Raw genomic sequence first — 17240 nt, 5'->3', positions numbered from 1 at the left:
CACAGTTGATATAATGGGCCTTTTTTCATAGTTACTTTTGGTCGTGCCCAGTCAATGACGCCACACTGATTTGTGTTTCCTTTGTCAGCTTTAACATGCCACGCAGCGCCAGAGATGGACCTTCTCTGGAGTAGGGCCAAAAGCACATGCACCCACCTCCAAGCAGGTAGTGGTGACATCTTGCCAACCCTCCACGACTCCCCTTTTTACCCTGAAATAAGCATGTGTGTTGAGAGACTCCACCTACCTTTCTCAGAGAGAATAGTGTTTTTAAAAATCTTTCTGTGTTAAGCTCTCTGTGCTTTTGCAGCTTCTGACTGAATCTCTGTGGTTCAGAGTTTCAATCCTCTTTTGATATCTGCTTTATTTTACTGTTTTATGTTCTGTTTCAGCTGTATGAGTCCTGTCAAGTTACTGCTAAACATTTATAATGTCTTTAACTTTGATAGCAGCTTTTCTTCAATTAAAAACAAGTGTACTGTCATTTAGGTCCATTAGTCGACTAGTCGCCTGCATGTTTATGATATTAATGTAATTATAAAATTTTATATTTTGGGCAGGGCAACACAATGGTTTGAGTTGAAGGTGTGAGAAAGAATAGTACCAGTAACATTGTTAACACTGTGCTACATTACAGAGAAATACAAAACCGTACTAATGAACCTTCATTAATATAGGCCTATATTTTATCTACAAGTGCACGTCACACACTGAGCGAGCCGCCTGTTAATGACGCTGTGGGCTAATGGGCATGTAGCTACTTCCATGTTTCAGATGATACGTCATGTTTGTAGTCAACCAATGAAGATGAGTTTACATATCACCTTGGGTTCGTCCTTCACCTTCTCAAAATGATCCCACACTTTGGATTTCCTGCCCTGAGTTTCATGTTTTGTTTTTTTCTGCAACTAATCGACCAATGAAATGTTGCCGACTAATGACCTTTCTTGTCGACTAAAGTTTGGTCGACTACTCGGGAGCAGCCCTACTATTGATACTGCAAGGTGGAAATTAAAAGCAGAAACAGCCACAGTAAGATGTTCAATGAAGAGCTGCAGACAACAGACTCTTACTGCACCTCTGCAAACAGCTAACCTCCACCAGGCAAACTTCTTTTACCTGCTGTGCTTTTGCAGCAAAAATATCAGGGGACTTTAGCTGTGGATCAGCCCGCTGCTTTTAGACATCATCGCTCAGGATGAGCCGTCATCAGTTAAAGACACACCTTCAAGCGGGTAACCCTGTTGTAATGGAGACGCAAATCCCTGCTGTACTGGCCTAAGGGGCCAAACCAAACCAAACCAAGCTAAGCCAGCCCATGACTGTCAAAAAGCGGTATTTAAGTGTACAGTGAATACACTACACTGCTTGATAATGCACATCCTGCATCTCCATGTAATTTTGTGGCTGTGCTTTTATAAGAGAATGATTACATTCTGCAGTAACTACAAATTAGTCACCACATAGTAAACATAGGCTGTAGTAAGCTCTGCAACACAACACCTTTAGTTACACACGACAAAAAAGTCGTTGCTGCTGATTCTAACTTCATTCTGTCCGAGCACTCATTCTGTAATAAAGCTACGTGACTTTTTAACATTAGCCACACAACTGTTCATTGAGGCTCCTGGTCCCATTTTGTGTTTTCAGTTTAGCTTGTCAACAGCAGATGTTTTACCGCCTCAAAGGCAAAACACCTGCTGTGACATTCCTGGTCCAGGTGTGGCTACAAGTGCAAAATGGAAAATTCAAACCACAGAGAACAATGAATACAGCAGCAGCTTTCGGCCTCGGTGTTACTGAATGTTGATATTTCATCTGGTCCTGGAGCGGCATGGCAGTTGTCAATTGAAGTTCATGCTGTGAGGTGTTGTATTATTTATTACCTTACACATTTCTGGTGTCTGGCTGAGCTGTTCAGCTGCAACCTGTTTATTGTTATAGTAGCTGGAATCATTCCTTATTTATTTGATTGATGCAAGACGTGGATGGATTTGCCAAACGTGGACGATGTGTGGATTTCTCAAAAGCAGAAATGTAGGAAGTAAAAACTGATCTGTTGTGACCATCATAATAACTGCTCTTCTAACATTCTTACATATTTAAAAAGCTTCATACATATCTCTGAACATTACAATCTTACCTGGCAGGCAGCGCAGCCCAAACACATCTCGACTCCTTGCGTTCATCCCACTCTGACTCAGCATCCTCTCCTGCAAGAGAGCAGAAATTTAACCCATCTTTATTCCACATATCAGTGTTGCACACAGGACATGTCCTGACCTGAAAGGAATACATTTGTAGTTTCAGGAACTTGCTTGTCTGGATCAGTTTTTCCACTGAGCTAAGCTAACCAGTTGCAGCAGATATAAAGTGGTATTGATTTCATAATGCAGCCCAAATCAAGAAACTAAAATGTTAAACTCCTTTAAATGAAAGCAACATAATTCAGTAAGTTTATGCTCCCAGAATGCAACATTTTGTTTACTACTCCTGACAAGAACCTGAATATCCTGAATGACTTTGAAGGCAGTGTTAATTTTAGGGAAATGATGTGTTTTTCTTTCTGTAGACTTTGTCAAAAAACAGCCTTATGTCACCACTGGTCTTGTTGATTATATTTAAGTTATGGCTCAGCCTGTTTCTCTCATCAAAGCCTGGCTCGTCTCAACGGTCTCATTTTCATCGACAAAAAAAAACAACACAAAGCCAACCACACAATGCTCCATGATTCTTAGTTTCCATTTAACTGTTTGTTCCTGCTTTCTCAATAACAGTCTCACGTACTCGAGTCTGTTCTACAAGCAAGAATCCGACAAGAATCCAACCCCACAGAGCCACAGAGGTTTCTATAATCAGACTGTGAGCCTGCTAGCACATATGCTTCCACTTAACTCTGCTACTAACCCCCCCCCCCCTTGCGAAGGCCATTTACATTTATCGGCTTCAAATCCCATAATACGCCAAGGCCTGCAAAGTGAGAGTATGATGTGATTATACAGGTGGTGAACAACCTTTATAGTAGTACAGAAATAGAGCTACAGCCCGGAGTTGACATCCAAGAAAACTATACATTATACAGCCCCGAAATGTCTCTCTCAGCAATTCAGCTCTGAGTTTCACCCACAATGAAACTATTAATCATTGTTTCATTTAAAGCACCGGCTTGATCACAAAACGCTGGTATTTCTTTGAGTCAGCAAGGACGTGTGAACAATAACAATGAATCTACTCAGTCGCCCATGTTATGCTAACAATTCTGCAGTGTGGTGGATTCTGTGTTAGCAGCCCGCTCATGAAAACCAGAGACTCTAAGCTTGTGGCCCCCCATAAAAACATTTAACAAAGAGGACCTTTGCTCCTGGAAAAGGTAGTAAAATCACACTTATTCACAGTGGTTTGTTTTCTTTGTATGTGAGAGCGTCTGGCTGTTTCTTTAACAAAAACTCACAGATTCTGCAGTGTGCTACTGATGCTATCTTAATGGTATTAAAGGTCTAGTGCAGTGGTTCCCAACTGGTGGGTGGCGGTCCAAAAGTGGGTCGCAGGTCCAAACGTGTCATGTTTGCAAAAAAACACACTTTACTTTGTACAGTGAATTTCCGGCACAGAGCTTTTATTTTGAAGTGCTGTTTCATGATGCAGAGTGAGTGACTAATGGATTTGACAGAGACAATAAACTAGCTTGATGACACGGCCAAACGCAAGTATGACACTGAATGTATTTAATTGTGTGGACCTTGAACTAATGACAAAGGAGAAATTTGGACCCTGTGGCTGGACCAGTTGGGAACCACTGGTCTAGTGTGTAGGATTTAGGTTCATCTATTGGCAAAAATAAATTCAATGTTATTATCATTATAATATTCCTTACTATTGCTGTGTCTCATATCGCATACTTCTGTGCTTACTACTTACACTTAATATTTTGAGTGCATAGGTGCATTCACACTGAATATGGAAAAATGCAGTGCACTATGAGTACCCGGATGGTGCACTCAAGAAGTTGAGTGTGAAACTATGGACACTTCTCGCCCTCAGTGGTCGCCATCTTGGCTACGTAGTGGAAGGGGAGGGACCACTTTTCAAACTGGAAATAGCATCCGAGGACTGTGTGACTATGAACGTCGCTGCATTGTACAAATGTGTTTTTTGCACTAAGCACCACTATACTGTTGTCACGTATAACCCAGCACTATGTTTATTGGGTTAATTTAGCAGTCTGTAATGATTTGGTACTGCGAACGTTAACGCAAATGCTAACGCTAGTTTGCTAACTAGCTAATTTGTGGTCGTCATCCCGGTGAGTGCACGATGGCCGTGTTTGGTTTGAGACAACACTACTCTGTCGAAATTCGCGCACTACGCCAATGAGTACATAGTGCACATAGTATACTACATGGAAGTGTACTAATGGAAGTATGGGATTTGAGACACACCATATGTTTAATTAGTTCACCTAAAATTAAGAATTGTTGTGTTTTTGTTACCTTAGAATGAGCTGTTTATATCTATATGGAGTTGGCCCCGTCCCACAGAGCACGCCATTGTTTCTACTGTAGCTCGGAACGGACAAACCAAACACTGGTTCTAGAAAGGGCCATACATGTGTCGCGTCAGTCACCATAGTACACGCTTGGCACATGGGAAAAGTTTAAGTTCTGCAACCACAACACTAGATGCTTCTAAATCCTACACACTGGACCTTTAAGTTTTAAGGTCATAGGTTTTGATTTAATGCATACATCTCAAATTTTGTCCAGTAAAAATAATGAATGGTGGAATACTATGTAAACTGCTTACTAATTTGCTAATTAATTAAACTAGGGCTAAGTGAGCCATGATCACTGTAATAAAAACAATCAAAATAACACAAGCACTAATTAATGTCATATGGGCAAGTTTGCTCTGGTGCATTATCTTGCTTTCAAATGGCTCAGTACAGCCAACTCCAGCATCTGTAACAAAACTACAAGTATCAGCCAATAGCATGACAAATATTTAAAATATGGTTATAGTTCCAACTATTTTACCGGCCATATTAAAAGGCTGAAAGTTCTGTTAGCAAAAACCGCTGGAGAAAAACAAGGCTTTTTTGATTATACGGCAGGACACTAAAATTTTACAACACTTCATTTCTGCTTGCCAGTGCATTGTTCATTTTTTTCCATCTGGCTTTAAAATGTCGTATGCTTTCCCTCAGTCTCTCCATCAACACCCACAGAAAACCCGCAGCTGAATTCCTCATCCCCTTTTAAGAACATCAGAGGCTACTCAGATCTTGTTTTGTTATTCCTTTTATATGCCTAGTGTCTCAGATCTGTCCTCTGAAGGTTGTCAAGACTGACAAACTTGTGCCTTAGGATCTTATGAGTCATGTGCACTCACTAGATAACACTGGAATACACAAGGTGAAGTACTGCTGGCACTCCACATCAGACTGGGCTATGTACATAATGTGATAAGGGTAACATGAACGCAACTCCCTTGGTTAAACTCGCAAAAATGTGACAGGAAGATATAAAACAAATGCATTTATGTGTGAAGCCCATGCATTTCTCTGACAGCAGAAGTACAATAGGCAACAGAGATAAGGAAAACTGGAATGACTTCATGTCTAGGTATAATCTTAAAAAGATCTCTGAGTCATGCATCGCTCCAAAACCACATTTCCAGGGCCGTGTTTAAGCTGACATTTCACTTTAGCTTTAATTGTGTGGCTTCGGCGTCCCCACTCTATCACTTTCATTTCTCCCCCGTGCTGCCTCTCTGCCCCACTATTGCCCTCCTCTGCTCCCTCTCTTCATCCTCAGGGACAGTGGCCAAGGCTTATTGCAGTTTCCATTGCTCATGGCTTCCCCTCGCTACTGCGGCCAGACTTCTGCAGTAAGCGTGCCTGTTCCTGCGTCTGGAACATACTTGTCTTTTCTCAAACAACAGGCCAAACTCGAAACGAAAGAGAACGAATGGGAGTTTTTGAGGGACACTGGAGATAAAGCACTCATCTGTTGTACCCCAAACTCGAACATTTCAATCTGCTATCATCCCATCAGCCTTATTTGACATTTGACAAAAATGTGTACCTACAAACAGTCTAAAGAATATGATTTAATTCCTAACAACACTCAGTTACTGAATAATAGATCATTTCTGCTGCTGTCCCAAAACACACTGTGAACCTTCAGCATCCGTTGTTATGATGAAACAATCTGAGTCCGTTTTAAAAGCATCTCCCACTAAGATATTCTCTGCTTTGGGGCTTGTAAAATACACATTAGCTTTTAGCCACTGTACTCTGTGCTGAAAAGGTTCACAGCCCGTTCGTTTGTATTGGGCTTTTCATTTCCTCACATGAATGGGGACCGTCATATGGCATTATGAACTGGCTTGGAAGAAAAACCAGGACATGAGTTAGTTTTGCTAAATGGGGCTCACTTTGAAGTGTTTCCTCTTCTTCCATTCAGAATAACATGAGATTTTTTTTGTCTGCACGCATAAAACGGACTGAGGACTTCAATCATTTTTGGATCACTGTGTCTTTCCTTTCGAAGCAGCCCTGTTACAATGTACTGCTGGAAACAGAAGACCTGGCATTGAGTTTACTAATGCACTGAAAGCAAAACCCCAAGGGCAAAGAAAGGGACAAAAGAAATGCTTTGAATACAATCAGCAGTTCACAGTGAAATATGGTCCTGAGTGGAAATACACCACCTGGTGCAGTGTACAAAAAACTGCAAACAGCTGCATTCCAGAAAAAGCTGCAGTTTTGCCTCAATATGAGAGCTAGAGAGAAGACAGAAACAGATTCCGACATATAGAGTGAAATAGTAAATCAATGTTTCATGAATTGGGAATTCAGACAGTTAATATTTAATGAGAGAATTTCTGCATCAGACTATAGTGAACATCTCGCTTTCTATTCTGCAAAAGCCTGTCACAATTAGCACAGCTCTCCCTGTTGAAACATTTCATCCTGAAACCCTCCACGAAAGCCGGCAACACGGGAATATTTACAGCAGTGTCTGCGTTCTTATTCACTCTTAATTACAACACCATCAGTCTAGACTTTGAGACTCACAACAAACGGATAATTACTGGCTCTTTTAATGGTATCCCTGCTGGATGATTTGCAATTCATTGTTTCATAACATGTTTGTGTCTTCATTACCCCCTCCTCTTGTTGCTCAAGTGTTCAGTGCTGACGGAGAATTGCAAAGATGTTTGTGCAGTTGTTGATTGTAAGGTCATCTGAAGCCAAATAAAGCAGTGTCTGAGTGTCTACAGCCATGCAGTCGGCTCTCTGGGGCTGTACTGTACAGCAGAAGATTCTCAGTCATCCAGGTCATGGTAACTCTAAGTGCATCTTCAAGAAGCTCAATCAAGTTCAATCGCCTATGATATAGCACTTAGAAGAACATCAGCACGCTAACCAAGCCCCCGGGGACAGCACTTGGCTTTGAAGCCAATTTGACGTAGTGAACAAGTGCGTGGTCACTCGGTGCCTCCTGTCATCTCAATGAGGGGAAGGTGGCAGAGAGGAAGCGTTTTCCAACACGGCGGTAAAGGTATGAAGCGGTTGCCGGCCATGTGCACGCACAGACTTTGCTATGCCGCACTGAGCTAACTGTGTCAAACTGGCTTTGGCCAATCAAACACTGGGCATCACAGAGGCAGAAAGAAGACAAGATGGAGGAGCTGATGATGCTGGTGTCTGAATACTCGGGAGTTACAGTGCTAACTGTTTTCGGTTCGGCACGACCCTGTACCGAATTATTGGGCGCAGGATATTATTTTATTTTATTTTGTTTTATTTTAATTCCGTTTTTGCAAGCAGAACCATTTAAAGTATCTGTTCCCCGACGGACATAATTGAGTGACGGACTGAGTCCCGCAAATCTCCGCTTTCACGTTGTGCAGCACATTCTCGCATTTTGACAACATGGCAAGTGAGCCTGACGAACCTGAAGACCCACCCGCAAACCTTAAGTCCTCCGTTTGGGAACACTTTCGTTTCAGGGTAAAATACGAAGATGGAAATAAACAAGTTGACAAGACAAAAGCAGTGTGTCGACACTGCAGAACAGCGGTCGGGTATGTACTTGGAAACACGTCTAACATGCTAACGCATCTAAAGCGACACCACCCGAGTTTGAACGTTAACCGGCACGACTAGAAAAAGCAATCTAGTGCAAACTACGATATCGTCATCGTTTAAAAAGTGTTTCCCTGACCATCGCGCTAAAGAAATAATCAACGCCATTGGAGTTGAGTAAAATTGTTTAAGCTGCACTTTAGATATAAGCATGTTTTGTTTACTGCACTTTAACAAAGTGGGAAAGCTAAGTAAGTTCCTAGTAAAACTGAATCTGAGCAGGCTTTAAAGCTGACCAGCTGCACTATACTTTTTATTTTAATTGAGTAAAACTGTTAAAGCAGAAATGTATATTTATATTTTTCATTCAAAAAATGTGTTAAAAAAACAGCAGGATTTTATTTTTCACTTTTATATTTCTATTTTCATTCAAACAATGTGAAAAAGCAGGATTTTATATATATTTGTTTCATTCAAAAATTGTGTAAAAAGAGTTAACTGCTGTGGTGATATGTTTTAATAAGGTTACCAATAAGTAAAAGATATTAAATAGTTGTCTATTTTTTTCATTACTGTACCGAAAAAAAAAACAACGAACCGTGACTTGTGTACCGAGGTACGTACCGAACCGAGATTTTTGTGTACCGTTACACCCCTAGTGCTAACAATTTATAAGAACAACCAGAAGAAAAGCTGGGCCTGGGATAACATTTCCACCAAACTTCAGAGGACTGGCAAATTCTCCAAATATGTAAAAATCTTTGTTAATTTCAGTGATTTCAATTGTCTCGCTACGGTATGCAGCTACAAGTTAGCTTGCACTTCTGACAGTGTTCAACACAGCACCAGCCTGGCATCGCAGCCGTGGACTGTAGCAAAAGGAACAGCTTTTGAAACACTTAGCTTATTGGGGGAATGTACTTGCAGGTCAGCGGTTGTCAAGGTGGTCACTGTGCAGTGGTGTGAAAGCAGCTTAGGTCTCTAGTGTACTTGCTCTATGGGCCCCATAATGCGGAAGATCCGTGTAATTTTACACAGCGGAAATCAAGCTTTTTTTTGCCCTCATATGCCAAATGGTGAACTTTTTTGGAGTCAAGGGTTTTTTTTTGTTAGATATGATTAAGAACTCTATAGTTGTCAACTACAGCTGAGGGGATTACAGGAAGTGAAACCAGTGATCAGAATAAACACTCTTATGACTCAGACTCACAATAGTGAAAATACACTATTCCACATTTTTCTGTGGACCACATGGAACTCCCTCAAAGACCCATGGGGATCCTTGAACCCCTAGATGTCATGCACCACTGAGTAACTTTCATAGAAATGAATGGGGCTCCACCTCCAACACTGTATCCAGTTCTCTCCATTATGCTAATATTCTCACCATGACAATGCGAACATACTGATGTTAGCAGTCATAATGTTGATCATGTTTACCATCACATTTTGTGTGTTAGCATGCTAACACACAAAATGTGATGGTAAACATGATCAACATTATTACTGATGTTAGCAGTCATAATGTTGATCATGTTTACCATCACATTTTGTGTGTTAGCATGCTAACACATATTTAGTGGGCTACACGTTATTCCAATGTGTCAAGATACAAATTTAATCAACATTTAGGTAAAAACAAATGTCTGATTGAACTTGGTATCAGAGATACCTAAAATTAAAGGACTGGGATCTGGGATCCGTTAGTCTTGCTCACCAGACCTTTCTCAAGAAAAGAAAGGTCTGGCTGGGCCAACTCTCACTTCAAGATTGGAGAAAAAAACGCCCTGGCTGCTTGTATTTCTTTCAACCAATCACAATCGTTCTGGGCGGTGCCACAGCAACGGTGCACTTGCAAAAATATTGCCGGGGGGAAACAGGTTTTTGTTGTAACACGCCCACAAAAATGTCGCCTACAGGACGCGAACCATGGCAGAAAAATGGCTACATCCCCGCAAGATCAAACACTGCAAAAGTTAGTAAAGGACGTGTTGAAAACGGTTGAAAACTGCTACACAACCGGAGGTGGTAGGGCGGGACTTCAGTGGGTGGCTCGTTTCCGCCCAATGAGAGGCTGATCTATGCAGCGAACTTCCGCCCACTCAGACTAGGGAGCTGTAAACCCTGATCGGGACATCCCTAGCTATTACAGCTCGTTCTGAGGAGAACATGATGTCTGATCAAAATTCAATATATCCGATAGTTCTCGAGACATTTCACTTAAAGCTTCAATTGTCACATTCATGATGGCGCTAAATTCATTGGGATTCATCCTTTGGGGACCGCACAGAGTGGTATCAAATGTCATGGCAATCCATCCAATAGGTACTGACTCACCATCTTTAGGGTCACGCTGCGAGCACGGCTATCATCATGGTATAACAGTAACCGCATTATTAAAAAACATCAAACAAAAAAAGACACCAGTGCAGCTTACTGACCTGTTTCCATTAGCCTGCATTCATAAATCACATGCCATTTGATTATTTTCATCAATCACCATATTGCCTGTCAGTTGAGCCCTGACATATCAGTTTCAGGAATCCTTCATCTAAAGGACTGCAGGGGTGCCTAATGGCCAAATGATGTTACTAAAAGATCACAAGTCTGCCGCCCACAACATGCAGTGTGTCCACCAACAGCAGCATTTCCTCCTCTTGGTCTCTGGAGCACACTTGCATCTCTAATCCTCTTACATTCTCACTGACAGTACATCATTGCAGATGCCAGTGTCAGCTAAATGGCTTAAGTGAAAATCTAATGCTAAACATTGAGCGTTTTCAGCGGCTCATACTCGTATGAAATGTTTTTGACAGTCACCTCGAGACAGTCTGCAGCTCAGGTCCCACGAGTGAGATTATCAGAGCCATTACATACACTCTAAACAGACAAACAACCTAGCCTCTCAGCCCTTTTGCAAGTGAACAGTGCGTCTGGTTAATTATCACCCAATGCCAGATCGATGCACCCTCTAACAGGACCATAAATCTGCTCTGCCATTAAGAGGAGCCCATCGTTGTGCTCTGTTTAAGCAGTGGAAGCCTCAGTAGCTCAGGAGCTGGCAGTGAACGTGACGTCTGGGTCCTATGGGAGCGGGTGTGGGTGACTGTACTGCTTTGGCCTACTCCTATCAAGCTGGAATCTTCAGCCACTCTGAATGGAGCTCAGATGATCCCTCCTCTGGCATTTTTGCTTCTGTGGAGCTTTGTGCTGTGTGCCTTTCATGCTGACTGCTTCAAAGCTGGCTGCAAGATGCAGATAGAGAGAACTCAGGGGGATAAGCACAGCCAAAATAAGCCTGAATAAGCCTGCTATCCTGTCAAGAAGCAGGCCTGAGCATCGTTATGTATGTACTGCTGTTGTTTTATTATTCATTCATTTTTCAAGCAAAGTGCAGAACACTTCCTGATTCAAGCTTCTGAGTTGTGAGGATTTGCTTCTTTTCTTTGTCTTATTTTGAACTGTTGGTCCAAATATGTTTTTTGTAAAACAAATAATCAGTTATTGAAGAAAGTAACTGGCTTATTAAATAAGGATTAAGTTAAAGCCCTATCATAATTTATGTCATCCAAAATGGCTCGAGTATTACACTGTATTTAAAGAAGAAGAGATTCACCAGTACATGCAAACAGCAAAGCCATCTGGTCCAAATTCAGCCCAGGATTGGATTCATTTTTCTAAAGCAGTCTTAACACATGCTCATGGAAGAGAAACCCACAAGAGTGTGTGGGTGGCACATAATCTACACAGCCTACTACTCCACATTACCATATCTTATGCTCAGCCACATTCTCATACTTGGACACATGGGATTCCATTGGTGGGGGGCTGTGATGATTTCTGCATGTCTCATTCGGAGGTAATCAAATTCAAAACTCCTCTACCTCCCAACTGCTGTCTCCATGGTGACAGCCAGATGTTGTGCAGTGCACATCACCCCCCACTCCACATGCAAGCCTCACCCGAGGGCAGAGTAAAAGGCATCTGTTACCGTTTCCCCCTGCGGCTGCTGAAAATAACCAGGGAGAGACAAAAAGCCAGGCATCACAGACGCGGTGCCAAGAGACTGTTCCCAGAGGAATGAGAAACTCTGAAACACATTTATTCTGTGTACACATTGCTTTGTGCCATTTATCAAACTAATGAGCCCTTCTAACCCCTATCCTCTCAGGTACTCCTAAACTGGGGCAGTATCTTTCTGATCATTTGAAATGCAGGGATTTCATCTTCTGAATTTCAAAGCAATTCATTGTAGCACCATGTGACCTTTCAGACCTCTGGCGATCAAAGCAGCTGGAACAGGCTCCAAATGTTTGCTGCACAGGAGATGATGATTGCCTGCACCATTTGTCCCCATGTACAACAACTTAATCCCATATGAGGCAAGCCTCCTGCCATGAGAAGTGATTAAGATTCACCACCACAACCCTGGCCTTTAATAAGGCATGCTGCCAGAGACAGTAACATTATGTAGCCTTACAGTAATTATGCATCTCCCTGTTCTCCAGACAGGAAGAAACAGCAGCCCTCTGCAGCTTCATCCCGCTAAATCTGCCATCCTGAGTTGCGAACAAAAATTCTATGACACAGTCCACATTCATGCATTAAATGAGGCTCACAGGGGGATTTCTGAAGAGTAGCCGCAGCTTTCTAATTCAGCCTGGCTGCAAACTACTTGAATGCACATTTTCACCCTCACAATAATGTTGTCCAAACAGAAAGAAACAGCAGCCCTCTGCAGCTTCATGCCTGTAAAGCTGCCATCCTGAGTTGTGATCAAAAATACTATGACACAGTCCACATTCACACACTGAATAAGGCTAACAGAGGGATTTTTTAAGGAGGAGCCGCAGCTTTCTAATTCAGTCAGGCTGCAAACTACCTGAATGTAGATTTTCACCCTCAAAATAATGTTGTCCAAACAGAAAGAAACAGCAGCCCTCTGCAGCCTCGTCCCTGCAAAGCTGCCATCCTGACTTGTGAACAAAAATACCATGATACAGTCCACTTTCACACACTGAATAAGGCTCACAGAGGGATTTTTAGAGGAGGAACTGCAGGTTTCTAATTATATATATATATATATATATATACATTCTCATCCTTACAATAAATATGCATCTCTCTGTTCTCCAGACAGTAAGAAACAGCAGCCCTCTGCAGCCTCATCCCTGCAAAGCTGCCATCCTGACTTGTGAACGAAAATACCATGAGACAGTCCACTTTCACACACTGAACAAGGCTCACAGAGGCATCTCTGAGGAGGAACCGCAGATTTATAATCCAGGCAGGCTGCAAACTACCTGAATGCACATTTATAGCTCTGCATAGTGAATGATGGCCGGTGTTTCCTGCATCATGTCATTGCCTGCTTCCTGGCCTCTCTGGTGTTTAATCATATGGGTGTTAAAGCACTGAGAAAGCAAAACTGAACTCAAACCTTCATCTGACTGACTTGCAAATCACAAGTAACCTTGAAATAATACACGATATGACCTTTATTCTACATACTGAAGCTGGCTCGTGCCAGAGGAGAGAAGGAAAAGAGGGGTTCAATGACAAGGGATGGAAACACATACAAAATCATACATTTTTTTATTTAAAAAAGCTTAAAAATCTGCTGTGAAACTGATATTTCAAATAAAAAGCACTCAAGATTGAGTGTTAAATGGCGTTACCCGCATTACAGCTCAGTCTGCAGTTATTTGACAGCACAAAACGGGATAAAACAAGTTAAAGCTAACACTGTTAGAAGTCTGTCACTAATCAAAGCTAATATAGTTAGCATCAGTTAGCTAACTTCACGTCATCACCTTACCTTGATGTCTGGCAGCATTTGTCTCACTTTGAACGTGGTTTTAGATCCTGTCAACATTTTGAACGACAGGTAAACTCGACTTCAATAGAAAAACAACGAGCGACTGAATGAAAGATAAAGAAAAAAGTGTGATATTACAAGCTAACGGTCGCAGTGTTAGAGTTCACCTCTTTCCATTTTTAGCTAAAAAAAAAACCGCCGTGAGAAAGAGAAGAAAGGGTCCGGAGTCCGGTAACGGTTAGCCTGTATCACCGGCTGCTACTACCGAGGTGCTCAGTGTGGACGAGCAAACTATTTTCGCTCTTTTCATCGCTATTCGCGCTGACAAGCATCCGTGTCCCGAGAGCACACCCTGCCGAGAACACACCCGCAGTCACCGGACTGTTACTAACTGCTGTTAGTCACTAACTAACGGGGGAGATGCGTTCACCGTTACTGCCGCTTTCCTACCCATTGGGCTCTGTTTGTTTATCCATTCGCCATAGTGAAACACACACTGGTGGAAAAAAGTGCAGCAGTGGAGCTTCTTAAAGGGCCAGTACACGTGGAGAGGGACTGAATATATGAGCTGGAGTCTCAGAGTGACAGTGAAAGTCCTCAGGAAGTTTGAGAAGCTTAGCACAAGGACAGAAAGGGAGTAGAGGACAGTTTCCCCCACTTTCACTGGACCCCTTGAACTCACCACCACTCTGCACTCAGCGATGAAAGAAATATTATAATATGAAAAATATCATAAAGAGTTAAACTCCTTTATTCAGCCTACTTGTTATGCTGTGTTTTATAATTACAACATATTTAAGTACAACACCAGGCACGGATACTCGATGTAGCAACACTATATTGCTCTTGTATAGTGTGTACTTTTATTTTTATTCCTTTTTTAAAATGTTATATTTATATATTTTTTTCCTATTGATCTGTTCTTGTGCTGCTGCAACACCTACATTTATTGTCTGTGGATCAATAAGGGTTATGATATAATATAACATAATAAAATATAATATAACATAATCTAATATAAAGTAATATAATATAAAATAATGTAATGTAATATAATATAAAATAAAATAATGTAATGTAATATAATATAACATAATGAAATATAATGTAATATTAAATAAAATAATGTAATATATTATAAAATAATATAATATTATTATTTGTTGTCATATTATTATTATCATTATTATTGTACTGGATTATTAACAGTAATGGATTGATGTGTTCAAGTAGCATTTTACTGCTGTAGCTGTCACAGGTGCAGGTAATTTCATCTGGTTTGTACAAGTGTGTGTAGCTTAATATATAACAATATGCACAATATTATAAAAGTTCAGCATTTGTCTTGTATATGACATGTTAATCTGCAAAGTTACAAAAGCTGTGAAATTAAAGTTGTGTTATAGTAAAAGTAAAACTGTATTACTTCTCTCTGAAATGTTGTGAAATAGAAGTATAAATTAAGATTAAATGGAAAGTACTTCAGTACTGTATTGTACTTGGGTTTCTAATTGTGAAAAGTCCCAAATTTGTTTAAAGTTTCACCCTTAAACTCAAACAAGTTTGTTTCTCTTTGTTTTGAAATTGCTTTTCATATGTGTCTCTTTTGTTTTACATGCATGACACATTTAAAGTGGTTCTCATAAATTTGACTTTGTTCCCTGATGGCATTCAATGAAACAACGTCTGTTAGTGAGAGCTCTGGCTTTGTCATCAGGCAGCTTGACGTTGAGGGTTTAAACTGAAGCAGTAGCTGAGCCAGAAAGCCAACATCCATAAAACCATTCAACTCTTGACCTTGTGGTGTTTCAAGCCTGCATAACCCCTCCTAAAAACAACAAAATAATCTTGTTAATTTACCATCTACAGCCTCTTTCTGCTCGGCAGTACCTTTCTCTGGTCCTTTAGCAGGTCTGTGTGGGGACTGGCTCCTCTCCTCTCTCATCCAAACACGTGGAAAGAAACCAGTGGCAGCTCTCTTCCAGACAAACACAGGAGGCCAATTCAGGAGAAATTCCTTTCCAAAGAGAACGGGGGGAAAGTCTGAATAATCCTGAGCGACAGTCTGTCCTGCCGAACAGGTGGGGAGACGGTGTCCTTGTGAACTATAATAGAGAGAGGTCTGGATTTTTTACCACATGGGAAACTGTTCAATATTACATAAGGTTCTCCGATTTCTCTAATACATAAAACAGTCGCAGACACAGGACCTTGCATCATCCGAGCTGGAGTTATTCAACAATGTATAATGCAACAAGGTTAGGGTGATACAGAGAGGCACAGATAAAAAATAAGTGCTCACAATAAAATATATTAATGAGCTCTGTCTTTATCTGTTCAAGTTGTTTTTATTCAGTTTAAATGTCTTTATGTCTCTGCAGCTCCACTTTAATGATCATAACATGATTCTTATTAGATATATGAGGATGTGTGGCGTTTGCATGTTCTCCCCGTGTCAGCATGGGTTTTCTCCAGGTGCTCCAGCTTCCTCCCACAGTCCAAAGACATGCAGGTTAATTAGTGACTCTAAATTGTCCGTAGGTGTGAATGTGAGTGTGAATGGTTGTCTGTCTCTATGTGTCAGCCCTGTGATAGTCTGGTGACCTGTCCAGGGTGAACCCTGCCTCTCACCCAATGTCAGCTAGGCAATTACGGAAAATGAATGAATGAAGTCATGATTTCAGGATACTAACGAGTTATTTCGAGGTTTGACGTATTTTTATAGTCAGTATTTTGTGATACTGAGTCATGATGTAGTAATGTTTCCCTCTGTAAAGGGCTTCTACAGCCACTACCCATTGTGGGTGAGTTAATATCTCAAAATAAACTTTCTCAAGGTATTGACTCAATATCTCAAATTAAATAAGTAGTTCTTTAGTTAATCATTATTTATATACTAAGATACAAAGTCATAATTTCAAGATATTACGTAATTATTTCAGGATACTATGATTATTTTGAGATATTAAGTTATTTTAAGATAGTAAGTCATAATTATATTATATATATATTAAGTTGTTATTTTAATAAGTCATAATTTTGAGATATTGTCATTATTTTGAGATACTAACTCACTATTTTGAGATCTAATGTCACTTTCTTTGAGATACTAACTCACTATTTTGAGATCTAATGTCACTTTCTTTGAGATACTAACTCACTATTTTGAGATACTAACTCACTATTTTGAGATACTAACAATATTTTGAGATACTAACTCACTATTTTGAGATCTAATGTCACTTTCTTTGAGATACTAACTCACTATTTTGAGATACTAACAATATTTTGAGATATAAAGTCACTATTTTGAGATATAAAGTCACTATT

The 17240-nt window shown here is 40.7% G+C and overlaps 1 protein-coding gene across 1 annotated transcript in view; it reads right to left on the bottom strand.

Annotated features, from left to right (window-relative positions):
- The window catches only part of mtmr11 (myotubularin related protein 11), a 47485-nt gene extending 33206 nt beyond the window's left edge, over window positions 1-14279 (bottom strand). The window contains exons 1-2 of the mRNA XM_033641772.2: window positions 13911-14279; window positions 2144-2213 (exon numbers count right to left, since the gene is read on the bottom strand). Coding sequence (XP_033497663.1) covers window positions 2144-2213; window positions 13911-13967 — 127 coding nt within the window. The 5' untranslated portion in view covers window positions 13968-14279. The remainder of the gene's footprint in view (window positions 1-2143; window positions 2214-13910) is intronic.
- Between the last annotated feature and the right edge of the window lie 2961 nt (window positions 14280-17240).

This window comes from Epinephelus lanceolatus, chromosome 10, assembly GCF_041903045.1.
Source record: "Epinephelus lanceolatus isolate andai-2023 chromosome 10, ASM4190304v1, whole genome shotgun sequence".
Taxonomy (NCBI): Eukaryota; Metazoa; Chordata; class Actinopteri; order Perciformes; family Serranidae; genus Epinephelus; species Epinephelus lanceolatus.
Note: the sequence above shows the minus strand (reverse complement) of the source record. Positions and strands in the feature narration are given on the sequence as shown.